The 12,207-nt window shown below is 35.5% G+C and overlaps 1 protein-coding gene across 22 annotated transcripts in view; it reads left to right on the forward strand.

Moving 5' to 3' along the window:
- MYCBP2 (MYC binding protein 2) overlaps positions 1 to 12,207 on the forward strand; it is a 201,492-nt gene that overhangs the window by 45,901 nt on the left and 143,384 nt on the right. For 21 of the 22 annotated variants that reach the window (XM_075046016.1, XM_075045994.1, XM_075045995.1 and 18 more), the window contains exons 9-15: positions 3,056 to 3,129; positions 4,323 to 4,461; positions 5,260 to 5,336; positions 6,901 to 7,105; positions 9,804 to 9,968; positions 10,686 to 10,844; positions 11,598 to 11,802. In XM_075046016.1, coding sequence (XP_074902117.1) covers positions 3,056 to 3,129; positions 4,323 to 4,461; positions 5,260 to 5,336; positions 6,901 to 7,105; positions 9,804 to 9,968; positions 10,686 to 10,844; positions 11,598 to 11,802 — 1,024 coding nt within the window. Of the gene's footprint in view, positions 1 to 3,055; positions 3,130 to 4,322; positions 4,462 to 5,259; positions 5,337 to 6,900; positions 7,106 to 9,803; positions 9,969 to 10,685; positions 10,845 to 11,597; positions 11,803 to 12,207 lie in introns of those variants that run through there. The other variant, XM_075046015.1, reaches the window with a different exon arrangement.

Consider the following 12,207-nt stretch of genomic DNA (forward strand, 5'->3'; position numbering starts at 1 on the left):
ACCATAAACTTCTATTTCAGAGGGCAGTCTTTCCGCTCTGATCGATGATCTAGCAAATCTGACAACATATCTGGAACTACCAGACTGTATGTCATCATTCTTGTATCTGATGCCTTTGCCAAACTTCATACACTGTCCTTGAGCTGTGGATCTGTCTACCCAGTTCCAAATGTCATAAAAGAATCCCTGAGTTCTATGAGATTTTCTAGGTGATTGGACCTGAATTTACAGAGGAGGTTTTCATCTTGACCGTTTCTTTAACTGTAATTCTTACTACCTACCTTAGAGAAAGGTTGCTATGTTCAGCTGAAGAAGTTGAAGTTACATGGTATATGGTTTCATTGTTCTTTGAAATTACACATTAATATCTTGGAGCTCAGGACTATTCACTTAGTCTGAAAAGTACTGCTAACTGAGGGTAGCCTAAATGAACTCAAGAGTACTTATTAGCCAGGCACAGGATGCACTATGTAAATATACAAGGTGATGCTTGACAGTCAATATCTCCTGAAGCCTCTAAGGAGGCTGTGATTAACAGATGTCTGTAGTTATGTCCTTTAAGTAAAACATAAGCCCTTTCTGTTACAGTAATCTCCAGAGAGAAACCTTGGATATCTTTGTAGCCAGAGTAATTTCCAAAGATTGAATAAGACTACAATTGATCATAAGAGCTCCTTGCTAGCTGAGACACTATACTATCCTACTTGTCACAGATATTCCATTTGCCTTCCATTTTCTACTCTCCCCATTAATTTGATATTTAATGCTGGGCCTGGATGTTATCTAATCAAGTGCTAATATTCAGGAAGTCTTCTGAAGAACATACATTAAAAGAAAGAAAAAAAAAAAAAGGCAAGCATCCCTGTTCCAGGTTTCTTCTATGAACACACCTACCAAACATACAAACAACCCCCAAAAATGTTTACTGGGAGGCTTGCCTTTTCTTGAAATGACTCAAGAAATAGGCCAAACAGTGTAATATGGACCCACTGGTGGCCAGAATATCCTCTTTCCTTGACTGTTATGCTTACATGAGCATGTAGTTTTCAGCTATTCAATGGATCTTAATACTTACTAACTTCCTATAACCTTTCAGAAATGTCATTTAGATAATTTTTGAAACTTCAAGTTACTAACAACTCTTGTTTTATCACTAATACCACATTGCAGCATAGAGAATTAGTAACATGAACGGACTTTGGTCATTAAATCCAAGATTATTTTTGAGAGAGCAATTTTTTAAACTTAAGTGTATCTGTCATTCTCCATCCTGCTTGCTGCTTACCCTCTTTGTGATTCATATCTGTGTGTGCTCTAAGGGGGAGGTTGCCTAATTTAGGTCTGTTACTTCAAGATGGGAGAATTAGAGAAGGCCACTTAATGCATATTCTATTCCTGGTAAGATACTATATTGGACTGGGCAGTATAGTACTAAAAAGTAAACAGGTTTATGGGTTTGTGAATACTGTGGGGGTTTTTCAGCTGTATTATTTTTAATAAAATGCTCTAGCTAGCTAGCAAAAAATAGCAAATGGTTGTGCCAGAAGGATACTATGGATATATTATGTGTGCTTCATTTAGCATTAAATTTGTTAGATAAAATGACTGATACTGGATCTTTGTTCAGGTTATGAAACAGATTATTTAGAGTGTAAAGTAGCTGTCCTGTAGTATTTTTGGAAGAGGTCTACTTCCTGTGTAATCAGTGAAACAAGCACCACACAAGCCATATAATACCAATCCCTTAGTAGCTCCATCAGCAGAGCAAGAAGGGAAGAAGAGATGGTGTAGGGACATACTTTTAAACTTGTAGAGAAAGTGGCCTTTTTCTTTTTTCTCCTAATATGGGCAGAATTCTTTCCCTGCCTTTTTTTCTTGGAAATAGTTGACCTGTTTTCAATAAATGTATGATGCATTCGAGTATATGCTTTATAGTTTTCCAAAAAATGTCGATTTAATAGTTTGGTGAAATTTATGAACAATGGAAAAATGAGATGAATAATGAAGAGTTTGATTCTGTTTCATTTATTTCTGTAGGTTTTATAAGCTGGACTGATGAAACTTTTCTTTAAAGATAATGGCCCTTATTTAAAAAAAAAAGTCTCTGGGGAAGGAGAAAGACTAACACTCCCAGAAAATTAGAATTTAGTTGTGTTGTAATAGTTTAGAATACCCCTCACAGGTGAATATTAAATTTTTTTGTAGTTAAATATTGGGGTAACCCCTTACATTTCATACAATGAGAAATGCTTTAATAACTCTTAAAGGGTGTCATGGTTTAACCCCAGCCGGCAACTAAGCACCACGCAACTGCTCACTCACTTCCCCCCTACCCAGTGGGATGGGGAAGAGAATCGGAAAGAAAAGGTAAAACTTGTGGTTTGAGGTAAGAACAGTTTAATAGAACAGAAAAGAAGAAACTAATAATGATAAGGATAACAATAATAAAATGACAATAATAATAAAAGAATTGGAATATACATAACAAGTGATGCACAATGCAATTGCTCACCACTCACTGACCAATGCCCAGTTAGTTCCCGAGCAGCGATCCCCTCCTCAGCCCAACTCCCCCCAGTTTATATACTGCGCGTAAGATCGCATGGTATGGAATACCCCTTTGGCCAGTTGGGGTCAGCTGCCCTGGCTGTGTCCCCTCCCAACTTCTTGTGCCCCTCCAGCCTTCTTGCTGGCTGGGCATACGAAGCTGAAAAAGCCTTGACTTGTTGCTAAGTAGTGTTTAGACTAACTGAAAACATCAGTGTGTTATCAACATTCTTCTCATACTGAACCCAAAACATAGCAGTACACCAGCTACTAGAAAGAAAATTAACTCTATCCCAGCTGAAACCGTGACAAGGGACAAAAGAGTATTATATGCTTTTGGTGAGAGAGGAGATCCTAGCATAAAATAATGTTATCAGGACAGTATGATCTCTCTTTAGACCAACTACAACTCTCATAGTCTGATTGTAGTGAGAATGAATTAGAAGCAGAGAACAGTGTGTGTATGTTAATATAAACTGATGCAGTGCACTTCATCTTTCTCTCACAGATTGTCATACTGAAGGGCAGAATATCCTTTTCACTGATGGAGAATATATTAATCAAATAGCAGCATCTAGAGATGTAAGTATTACATATGATGGGTGAACTATTTTTCTCTCAACTGAATTGTTTTATTTTACAATACTTAGAGCCTCCTTTTTGCTTAATGTTTGGCTTTTTCTTCGCTAACACAACTAAGACAGACGTCTATGTAACTAGAGATAATAAGAAACTGCCATATTTGTGCATAAAGAGCAGTATTTTGGTATTTATCAACACAATTTTGATTTGTGATGGATTTTTCAGGTTTCTTTTTATTTTTGAGGTAAGTTTTAAGAAAAACTTTGTTGCTTTTTGTGAGAAAAAAATCTTATACATGGAATAATGGCTTTTTAACATGTTATTCTGCAGGGCCTCTGTGGGATAAGCTTCTCAGGGCTTAATTATAATTTTTTTTTCTAATTTAATTTCCTGTAATTGCTTTGGTACTTTTGGGGGAATTTCAGCCAGATTTAATAGAAAAGGTATGAAAGATACTACGTTCCAATAGATTTTTATATGAAAATTGCCTATTGGCCAAAGCTGTGGAAACCCAAATAAGTGTTTCTACTAGCGGCAAGACAGTTCTAGCTGTTCTTTTTTGTTCGGCAGACAGTTCTTATTAGTTCTGGACTGGTCACTGTTTTTTGACAGTGAGAAAGCTGTAAAACAGGGATGGGGCAGGGGTGGGGTGAGACAGGGTTGGCAAAAGATACCAGATATGCAACTATAAGAAAACCAGGATTAATCCATTTCCTTGTTAATGGAACAACTTTTTTTTAACATGGCCAAATGAAGATACTTCATCTGCACTTGTAGACAGAAACCTGTTTCAGCTACTCTTCAAAGCACTCACTCTTAAACTGCATGCAGAATTTTGGGCTCTAAATCTGAAGATATTGAGGGCTTAAAAGATAGACGTAAATAGTTATAAAAGCAAGTTTTCTGTAGTGAGATTCAGAGTTAATTATTTCTATAGCAATTCACTATTTTTATAGTGTTCATAGTGTGTTTTCATAAAATTCAGTATGCGTTTAAGGTCTGTCAGATGCTTATCTTCAGCTCATCCTGTTTGGCACTTTCTTCTTTTCTCCTCTATAATAAATGTTACTTTATCAGTGTGTTCTCTGATAATTTACTCTGAAATAGTATTATACTGATGTACTTGGGCCATGAAAAGTAAATTAAAGCATTTATTATACAGTATAAAGTAGATTTTTATTTATTTATTGCAGGATGGCTTTGTAGTGCGAATATTTGCAACAAGCACTGAGCCAGTACTGCAACAAGAACTGCAGCTTAAGCTTGCGAGAAAATGCTTACATGCCTGTGGCATCTCATTGTTTGATCTGGAGAAAGACTTGCACATTGTCAGTAAGTTCTCTTCTTTGAAGGTTAATAACAAACCTAATAATTCAAATAATAAAACCGAAACACTGTCCTTCCCTTTTTTTGCCTTATTATGTGCAGGAAGGTATAGCTCCATTATAAACACGTGGAGAAGTACAAGGGTTTTAAAACTGCTAAAGCATTGTTTGACTCAGTAATCCATACGCTCATTTTGAACCACCTTTCTGTCTATAGCACTATCCATGTTTTTCCAGTATTTTCCTCTAGTTGTATAATAAATATATAATTGTTTGAAGCTTGGACTTCGTGATAGTGCTCGTATAACATGTAGTTAAGCTATAGAACTCCTTGCTGTAGGTCAAAGTTAACAATAGTTAAAAGGACTGCTGGCTGAATTAATGGAAAAGAAATGCATTGAAAGATACTAAATATGTGGAAACTACCTTTGCATCAGAATTTGAGATGCAAAATTGTTGGTGTCTACAAAGGTGTTCTGGAAAAATATTACTTGGCCTTTGCTTTGGGTTTTTTTGCTGTTAGGTGTCTGCTTTGGGCACTATCAGAACAAAAGCATATTTGGCCACATGAACCTTTTATATGACCAACTTCAGTTGCTTTTATGCTGGTGCTTTTTTCCCATTTGAACAACTCTGCCAGTCTAGCCCAGTAAGCCTTCTTGTGGCAGCAAAACTTTGTTTCACTTGTAACTTCCTTAGAATCTTTGTTACGACAAACTCTCCCTGGCAGAGTTAGGTCCGTAAACTGGTCTGTGAAACTGCCTGGTTAAACTGTCCAGTTAACGCAATCTTACTTGTCACACAGGTACAGGGTTTGATGAGGAATCAGCTGTCCTTGGTGCTGGAAGAGAGTTTGCACTAATGAAAACTGCTAGTGGAAAGGTACTGAAAATGTTCTGTAATAAATAGCAAATTTCATCAATGTATTTCTACATGTTTTTTAATTTAATTATTATTTTCCACAATTCCTTTTTGCCTCTTTAGTATGTTAGAATGTATTTATATGACTGTTTTTCAATACATTTTCAGAGCCCACTTTAAAGGGAAAAAGGCAAATGGTTATTTGAAAACATAAACAGATGGTATTGCAACCATTGAGAAATCTGTGGCTTGAATCTATAGGAATTTCTACAGTCAGTCTTACCTAGAGACAGTGTGAGGGTTTATTTTAGATTTGGGGGACAAAATTACCTTTTGTCTACAAATGATGTGCTAGCACATTTGCAAAATTTTTTACCCCATAACTTTCCATAAACAGTCTGACCATAGTAATTTATTTAAATCACAGCCTGAGTTTTCCAGTCCTTCAGAGAACTATTGACTTCCCCTATGCAAAGTTTTCAATTGATTTCTTTAAACCTATTCTTAATGATTTGATATGTTGGTTCTGCTCAGTGGAGACTGTTTTTCAGAGGCATTTGCATATTCATTGAAGCTGAGAAATAATTCTGCTTACTGTCACTATGACTTTTTACATTATTTACTGTGTTTCTATTTTGGTTTGGGAAACTAATGTTATTTTACTTGTATAAGCATAGTTCTTTGTTTTCCTGTGTTCAGAATTTTATTGCTTTATTGGAATGAAGGCCTTGCTCTGCTGCTGTCACAACAGTGAGATTGGTGAAAATGTTCATAAATAAACGTAACTATTTTTTCCTAATAGAATTTAGTAGTTTGAAACAGAATTTGATCAAGCAGAACTCTTTAGACATTGGAGGAGACAGATTAATTTGATCTTCAGACTAACAAATGCATCTTCAATATAAAATTAACAAATTTCCTAGTTTTGATCGCTAAAGTTATGTGTTTAGGTATGAAACACACTTGGTAAGACAATGAAAAATGGCTTTAGGTGCCCACATAGGTTTAACACAGCCATTTTATATTACTGTTGAGTAACATGGTTCTAGAGGAAACCTTTTTTTAGTTCATATCAGTTTTTCATTTTTTCATGTGAAATATTTTAGTCCATGTTATTTATGTATTCAGTGGCCACTGTGAATTTACTGAAAATGTTTTAAAGATGTGTTGAAGCATATTAAAATTTGTAGTAATTGGTATTTTTAATTATTTTTATTATAATACTATGTTGTTTTTACACAGACCAGACATTTCTCTGAAGTGTTTTAAATGCTTGGTTTCCTCTGAGTAGTTTCTTCTGAACAATTCTTTCTTGTGTGTTCAACTCATCTAGCCAAACAATTATATGTGAAAACTAACTCTGTGGCACAGTAGAAAGCGCATTTCAAAACAAGCAGAATCTAATTAGAATGTTTCCCCATTAAGTCAAAATTCATGGGTTTAGGATAGAGATATTGAAAGTTGTAAACAATGTCAGGAGAAGTTCTGTATGGTTTGAAATGACAGGATTTTAAAACAATGCAACTTTAACAATGAAGCAAGTTTGAAGTGCTGTGGCATAACTGAAAACACTGTTTTCTCCTAGATTTATTATACTGGCAAATATCAGAGCCTTGGAATCAAACAAGGTGGTCCCTCAGCAGGAAAATGGGTTGAACTCCCAATCACAAAATCTCCAAAGATTATTCAGTTCTCTGTCGGACATGATGGCTCACATGCCTTACTCGTGGCTGAGGATGGAAGCATATTCTTCACAGGTTCGGCTAGTAAAGGAGAGGATGGCGAATCAAGTACGTATTATGTTTGCTTGGCCAATGGTTAATAAAAGCCTATTAACCACCTTTTAATTTGAAAAGATGAGTTTTAACATTTTCCAAGAACATGTAGGCATGCCGTTGGGTTTGAATTTTACGCCAGCCACAGGTCCTGACAACCAGTGCCACTGTCTTTCCCAGCTAGAGATCTTGATCTCAGTTTTACCACAGTTGGGATTGTGTGGTGGGAGTGCTATTTTAGCATTGTCCTGAGAAAAGGCAGTCATAATTTTGGTCAAGATGCCATGCCGTCTGCCTGGGACTTTGTCTGAAAAACTGAAGAGCCAAACTTTTGCCTCTTCACTGTTGTTTGAGAGAACTTTGGAAATGGGTGTTTTGCCAGCTAATGCCTCTCCGTAATGGAGAGGTACAATGGTTAGAAATTGTAGAAGCACGGTCTTCTGTGCTTGGTCAAGCAGAGCCCTTCAGACATTAGAGAAGACAGATTAATTTGATCTTCAGACTAACAAATGCCTCTTCAATATAAAATTAACAAATTTCCTAGTTTTGATCTCTAAAGTTGTGTGTTTAGGTTGAAATACACTTTATAAGACAATGAAAGATAGCTTTAGATGCCCTAAAGCTGTGATCTGCTGTGATATTAAATTAAATACTTCACTTTAGGAAACAGACTGTTCTGTTATGTTGTGTTAGATTAATTTAAAAAAAAAAAAAAGAAGGAAGAATGTGTTTTGAAAAATACCTAGTTCCTGAGGATCTTAAAACAAAGTTGATATTTTTGAGTTGTCAGCCTCACGATGTGTACATTTTAATAGGATAATGTAATATATATTTCATAGATGGCATTTTCATATAGTGTTGAAGCCTAACTCAAATTCAAATTAATCTCTCAGTCTCTCTGTTGTAATAGTGTAGTTTGATGTTACCATTAAAATTAATATATTTTTCACAAAGCAGGTTTGTGGAAAACTTTGGTCTGCTAGCCATAGAATTTAAACACAAATTTAATAAGACTGAAATTTTGGTGCCTCAGTGCAGTCAGTTAGAAATATGATAAATAACACTCAAAAGTTGGTATAAAATTCAAGACTAGGTGGTAGTAGTAGATGGGTAGAATTCAAAAATTGATTTAAAATAAAATTTTAAAATAGATTTAAAATCCTGAGAAACAGCAGTGGTAGAGTCCAGCTTTGTCTCAGTCAGCTTGTGTAGGAGGTTTACTTTTCAAGAAAGTTGTTAACGAAAGCTCGGTGGGCTGCATACATGAGGTATGGCATAGCTCATGCAGAAACAAAGCATATTTAACTTGTTCCTGTGAAAGATTAACTACACTGACAGTATTCCCCAAGAATGTGTGGGGTTTCCCATGAAATATAACTAAAATACAGGCAAGAACATATTTTAAGTTTTGATAGTGCATATGGAGTGGATTCTTGAATGTATTCAGAGGAGAGGAACTTAATAGTAGTACTCCTGTGTAAAAGTCTTTGGATAACAAACATGGTATGTGCTATAGTAACTTTGTAGAGTCTTCTTAAATGCAAATCTACTGAAAACTGTGTGGGACAAAATCATACTACTTTTTCCAGTAAATGTAGAGTAAATTTAAGGGATTCAAATAAAAAGATTTCAGGAAATACATTTAAAAGCACAAATTTCAAGATTTCTTTGCACAGTTATTGGGAAGTTATCCAGAATACAATTAAACTGATTCTTTTTGTTGTATATTTAATTAATCTACAATTTCAGGTGAAACAAAAATTTAGCACTTTGAAGTAAATTGCTATCACTGCTTTTGTTTATACTAGCAAAATTTAGGTGAGAAGATTTAGTACTTACTAGATCTTATTGTAGAATCTACTCAAGGACATGATCAAGGTCTTTCTGAGTTCTTTGAAAAGAAGTTCAACTCTTTTCTGACTCATCTGGTTCTCTTTGTCACTCTAATTTGGCTCAGAGTGGATATGCACAAGTTTTAATTCTTCTCCCCTGTTTTCTTTTAAACCTGGGCAGGGAGACTGGGTTTCTGTCAGTAGGGTGGGTGTGTGTTTTTTGTAGCAAGCTGGTAATTGTCAGCAAATGGAAGTAGCTGGCAGTTCTCTGACTTAGGTGAAAATTCACAGGCAGTAATGGTAGCTGTTTGTTGTTTTATCCAAGTCTTCAGCTATGTTGTTACTGTTTTCTTTGAGGCCAGATTGCAAAAAATGATTTGGGGATGGGGTTTTTTAGTATTTTTTCTTCCTTTTTTCATCTTGTGGGAATCTGTTGTGACTCACAGGTTTTTCTAAACATGGTTCTAATAAATAGAGAATGTAATATTTTTCTTTTAAATAAATGAACTTGTGTAACATTTTTCTGTGAACTTATTGTGCATATATTGTCATATATATACCTCGCTGATAGCAATGAGGACTTTTTTTACTATGCGCTGCTTTGTAAAGTTCATAAAGTTAGTTCAATATATATATATAAAAAAGAAAAACTTGAAGAATCATTCCTGAAAGATACTTACCTAATCATGACTTTGCTTGCCATTGAATTTTTTGAGAGAAACCACTGTAATCCAATAAAAATTAGACCAGGAGATCACACAGATGGATATTTTTTCAGTAGCAGTCTAAAAACTAACCCCTAATTGTAAAACAAATGTTATTGTGCCTTTGAAGGTTTTTTGGTAGAATGACTTGCAATTTATTTATTTATTTATTTGAAGCTAAAAGCAGACGGCAGTCAAAACCATATAAGCCTAAAAAAATTATTAAAATGGAAGGAAAGATTGTCATATCTACAGCATGCAATAATGGAAGCAGTTCTGTAATTTCAAAAGATGGAGAACTCTACATGTTTGGAAAAGATGCCATTTACTCTGATAGTACAAGTAAGTTAAATATTTGTCTTCTAAGTGATTTCTCAAGTAGAGTAATTGAAATTAGTCTGGAAGTATTTAGCCTGTGGAAATTATGTTTGTGTGTTTCTTACTCTTCTAATAGATTTCTGAATTTCTGCTGATTCTGCCAAGTATGACAAAGATAGAAAGGCAGTTTCCTTAATTTCTGTAAAAATATATAGCAGCACTGGTGACACATACCCAAATGAATGCTTCCACTAAGGAGGAAAAAAAAAAATAATTTGTTGTATTAATCTGACATTAGAAGGCCACACAGGAAAAAGTCACAGAAATGAGACATGTTTTGGCATGAACAAAGGCTGCAGGAAACCAGGCCTTATATGTTTCTCTGCTGCTCACAAGACAGCCTGTTTTGAATTTGCAGGTGATCCAGTACATCTCAATAAAAATATTAAAGAAATAAACTCCAATGGTGTTATGACTCCTTTAGAATGGTTTTTCAGAACGAGTGATTTGCAGCAGGGTTTGATTTTTGGTTTTGGCTTTTCTTTCTTTGCAGGACAAATGGCCTAAGCCTAATTCTCCTTTCACTTCTTATTCTAGCACTTGTTTTTTGTAGCTGCTGGTTTTCTTCCTTGCTGTTAATTCAAAAATTGTCAGTATCCACTAGCAATTTTGTTGTATTGTTGAAATTTCCTTCTTGGGTAGAAAGTGCAATTTACCACTCAACTGTTTTATGTTTTATAGGTTTAGTAACAGATTTGAAAGGCCATTTTGTGACTCAAGTAGCCATGGGCAAAGCTCACACCTGTGTATTAATGAAGAATGGTGAAGTTTGGACATTTGGCGTAAATAATAAAGGACAGTGTGGACGAGACACAGGTTCCATGAGCCAGGGAGGAAAGGGTGAGGGACCTACATTATTCCTTTTGTTTTGTGTGCTGGAAAATATCACAAGTGAAAACATAGCTAAGCATTTTATTACAAAATATAATTTTGGTAACTAAAGCTTAAGTACCTGCAATGAGCTTAAAAAAAAACCCAGGTATGGATGCTTTCATTTCAACTGTCAGGTATTCGGTGTTTTGCACATACTCGTAAACTTAGTTATGTTAAAAAAAACCCTCAATTACTTTTCTTTTGTCAGTGAAAAAGATTTTCTTCAAAAAAAATTAATAAAACCAAACCTCATCACTCCTTGTCTTACTACATGCGGTTGACCCAGTAAGAAAAAATTTTCTACCTTTCCTTGTTTGCATTCAGTCTGGAGGCTGTTGTTTGCCTAAGTGGGGCATGAATGCACATTTACGTCTTTCTTGGCACAACTGAACGTTTCCATTATTCCTGAACATAGGTATGAAAAGTCAAACCTATTCACCTTTGCTGGATTGGAGTATTTTATACCTGACGAGTAAATGACCTATTACTTGTATACTGAATATAAATGTTTCATTTCCCTTTTAGTTGTGAAACCTAGCTATATACCCCAGCCCATGCTCAGAGAGGTTTCAAGAGTGTCATTATGCTGGCTGAGCATGCAAATCAGGCATGCCTAGTCATTTCTTTTAAAAGCTGATCTCTGAGTGTTCTTCAGAGCTTCCTTAGTAGCCAACTGTTGGTGGCCTCGGTAAACAGCTGTTGTTTCAATATCTTAATTAGGTTTTGGAGTTGAGAACATGGCAACAGCAATGGATGAAGACCTAGAAGAGGAACTGGATGAAAAAGATGAGAAGTCCATGATGTGTCCTCCAGGCATGCATAAATGGAAGCTGGAGCAGTGTATGGTGTGCACTGTATGTGGAGATTGCACAGGATATGGAGCTAGCTGTGTTAGTAGTGGGCGTCCTGACAGAGTACCTGGAGGGTAAGCAAACATATGGAAATACACTTGCTATAGTGTGTTGAATGGCTAAAGCATGTGTTGGATGTAAACTGAGTTGATGTGTTCTTAAACTTCAGTCTAAGGTAACATTACATCTAAAAAGAGTCTGTGCTTTTAAAATCTGAAGTAGGTCAAAATTTTTGCAAATAGCTTGTGATGGTTGCAGGTGATTTAGTTTTAAATGCATTTTTTTACATTTCTTTAGCATATAGTTCTTTACTAGAAGCTGTTGAATATGAACGCTAATACAATCTGTCTCTTGACAGAGCTGCTGGCTTTGGGATAACCTTTCTTTGTCCTATGATGGAAGTTTTTTTATCTTGCTGTTCCAGTTGCTTTTATCTATTACTTCAGGGTTGCACTCCATAAAGAGCCACTGCTTTACGT

This window comes from Buteo buteo, chromosome 14 (genome assembly GCF_964188355.1).
Source record: "Buteo buteo chromosome 14, bButBut1.hap1.1, whole genome shotgun sequence".
Lineage (NCBI taxonomy): Eukaryota > Metazoa > Chordata > Aves > Accipitriformes > Accipitridae > Buteo > Buteo buteo.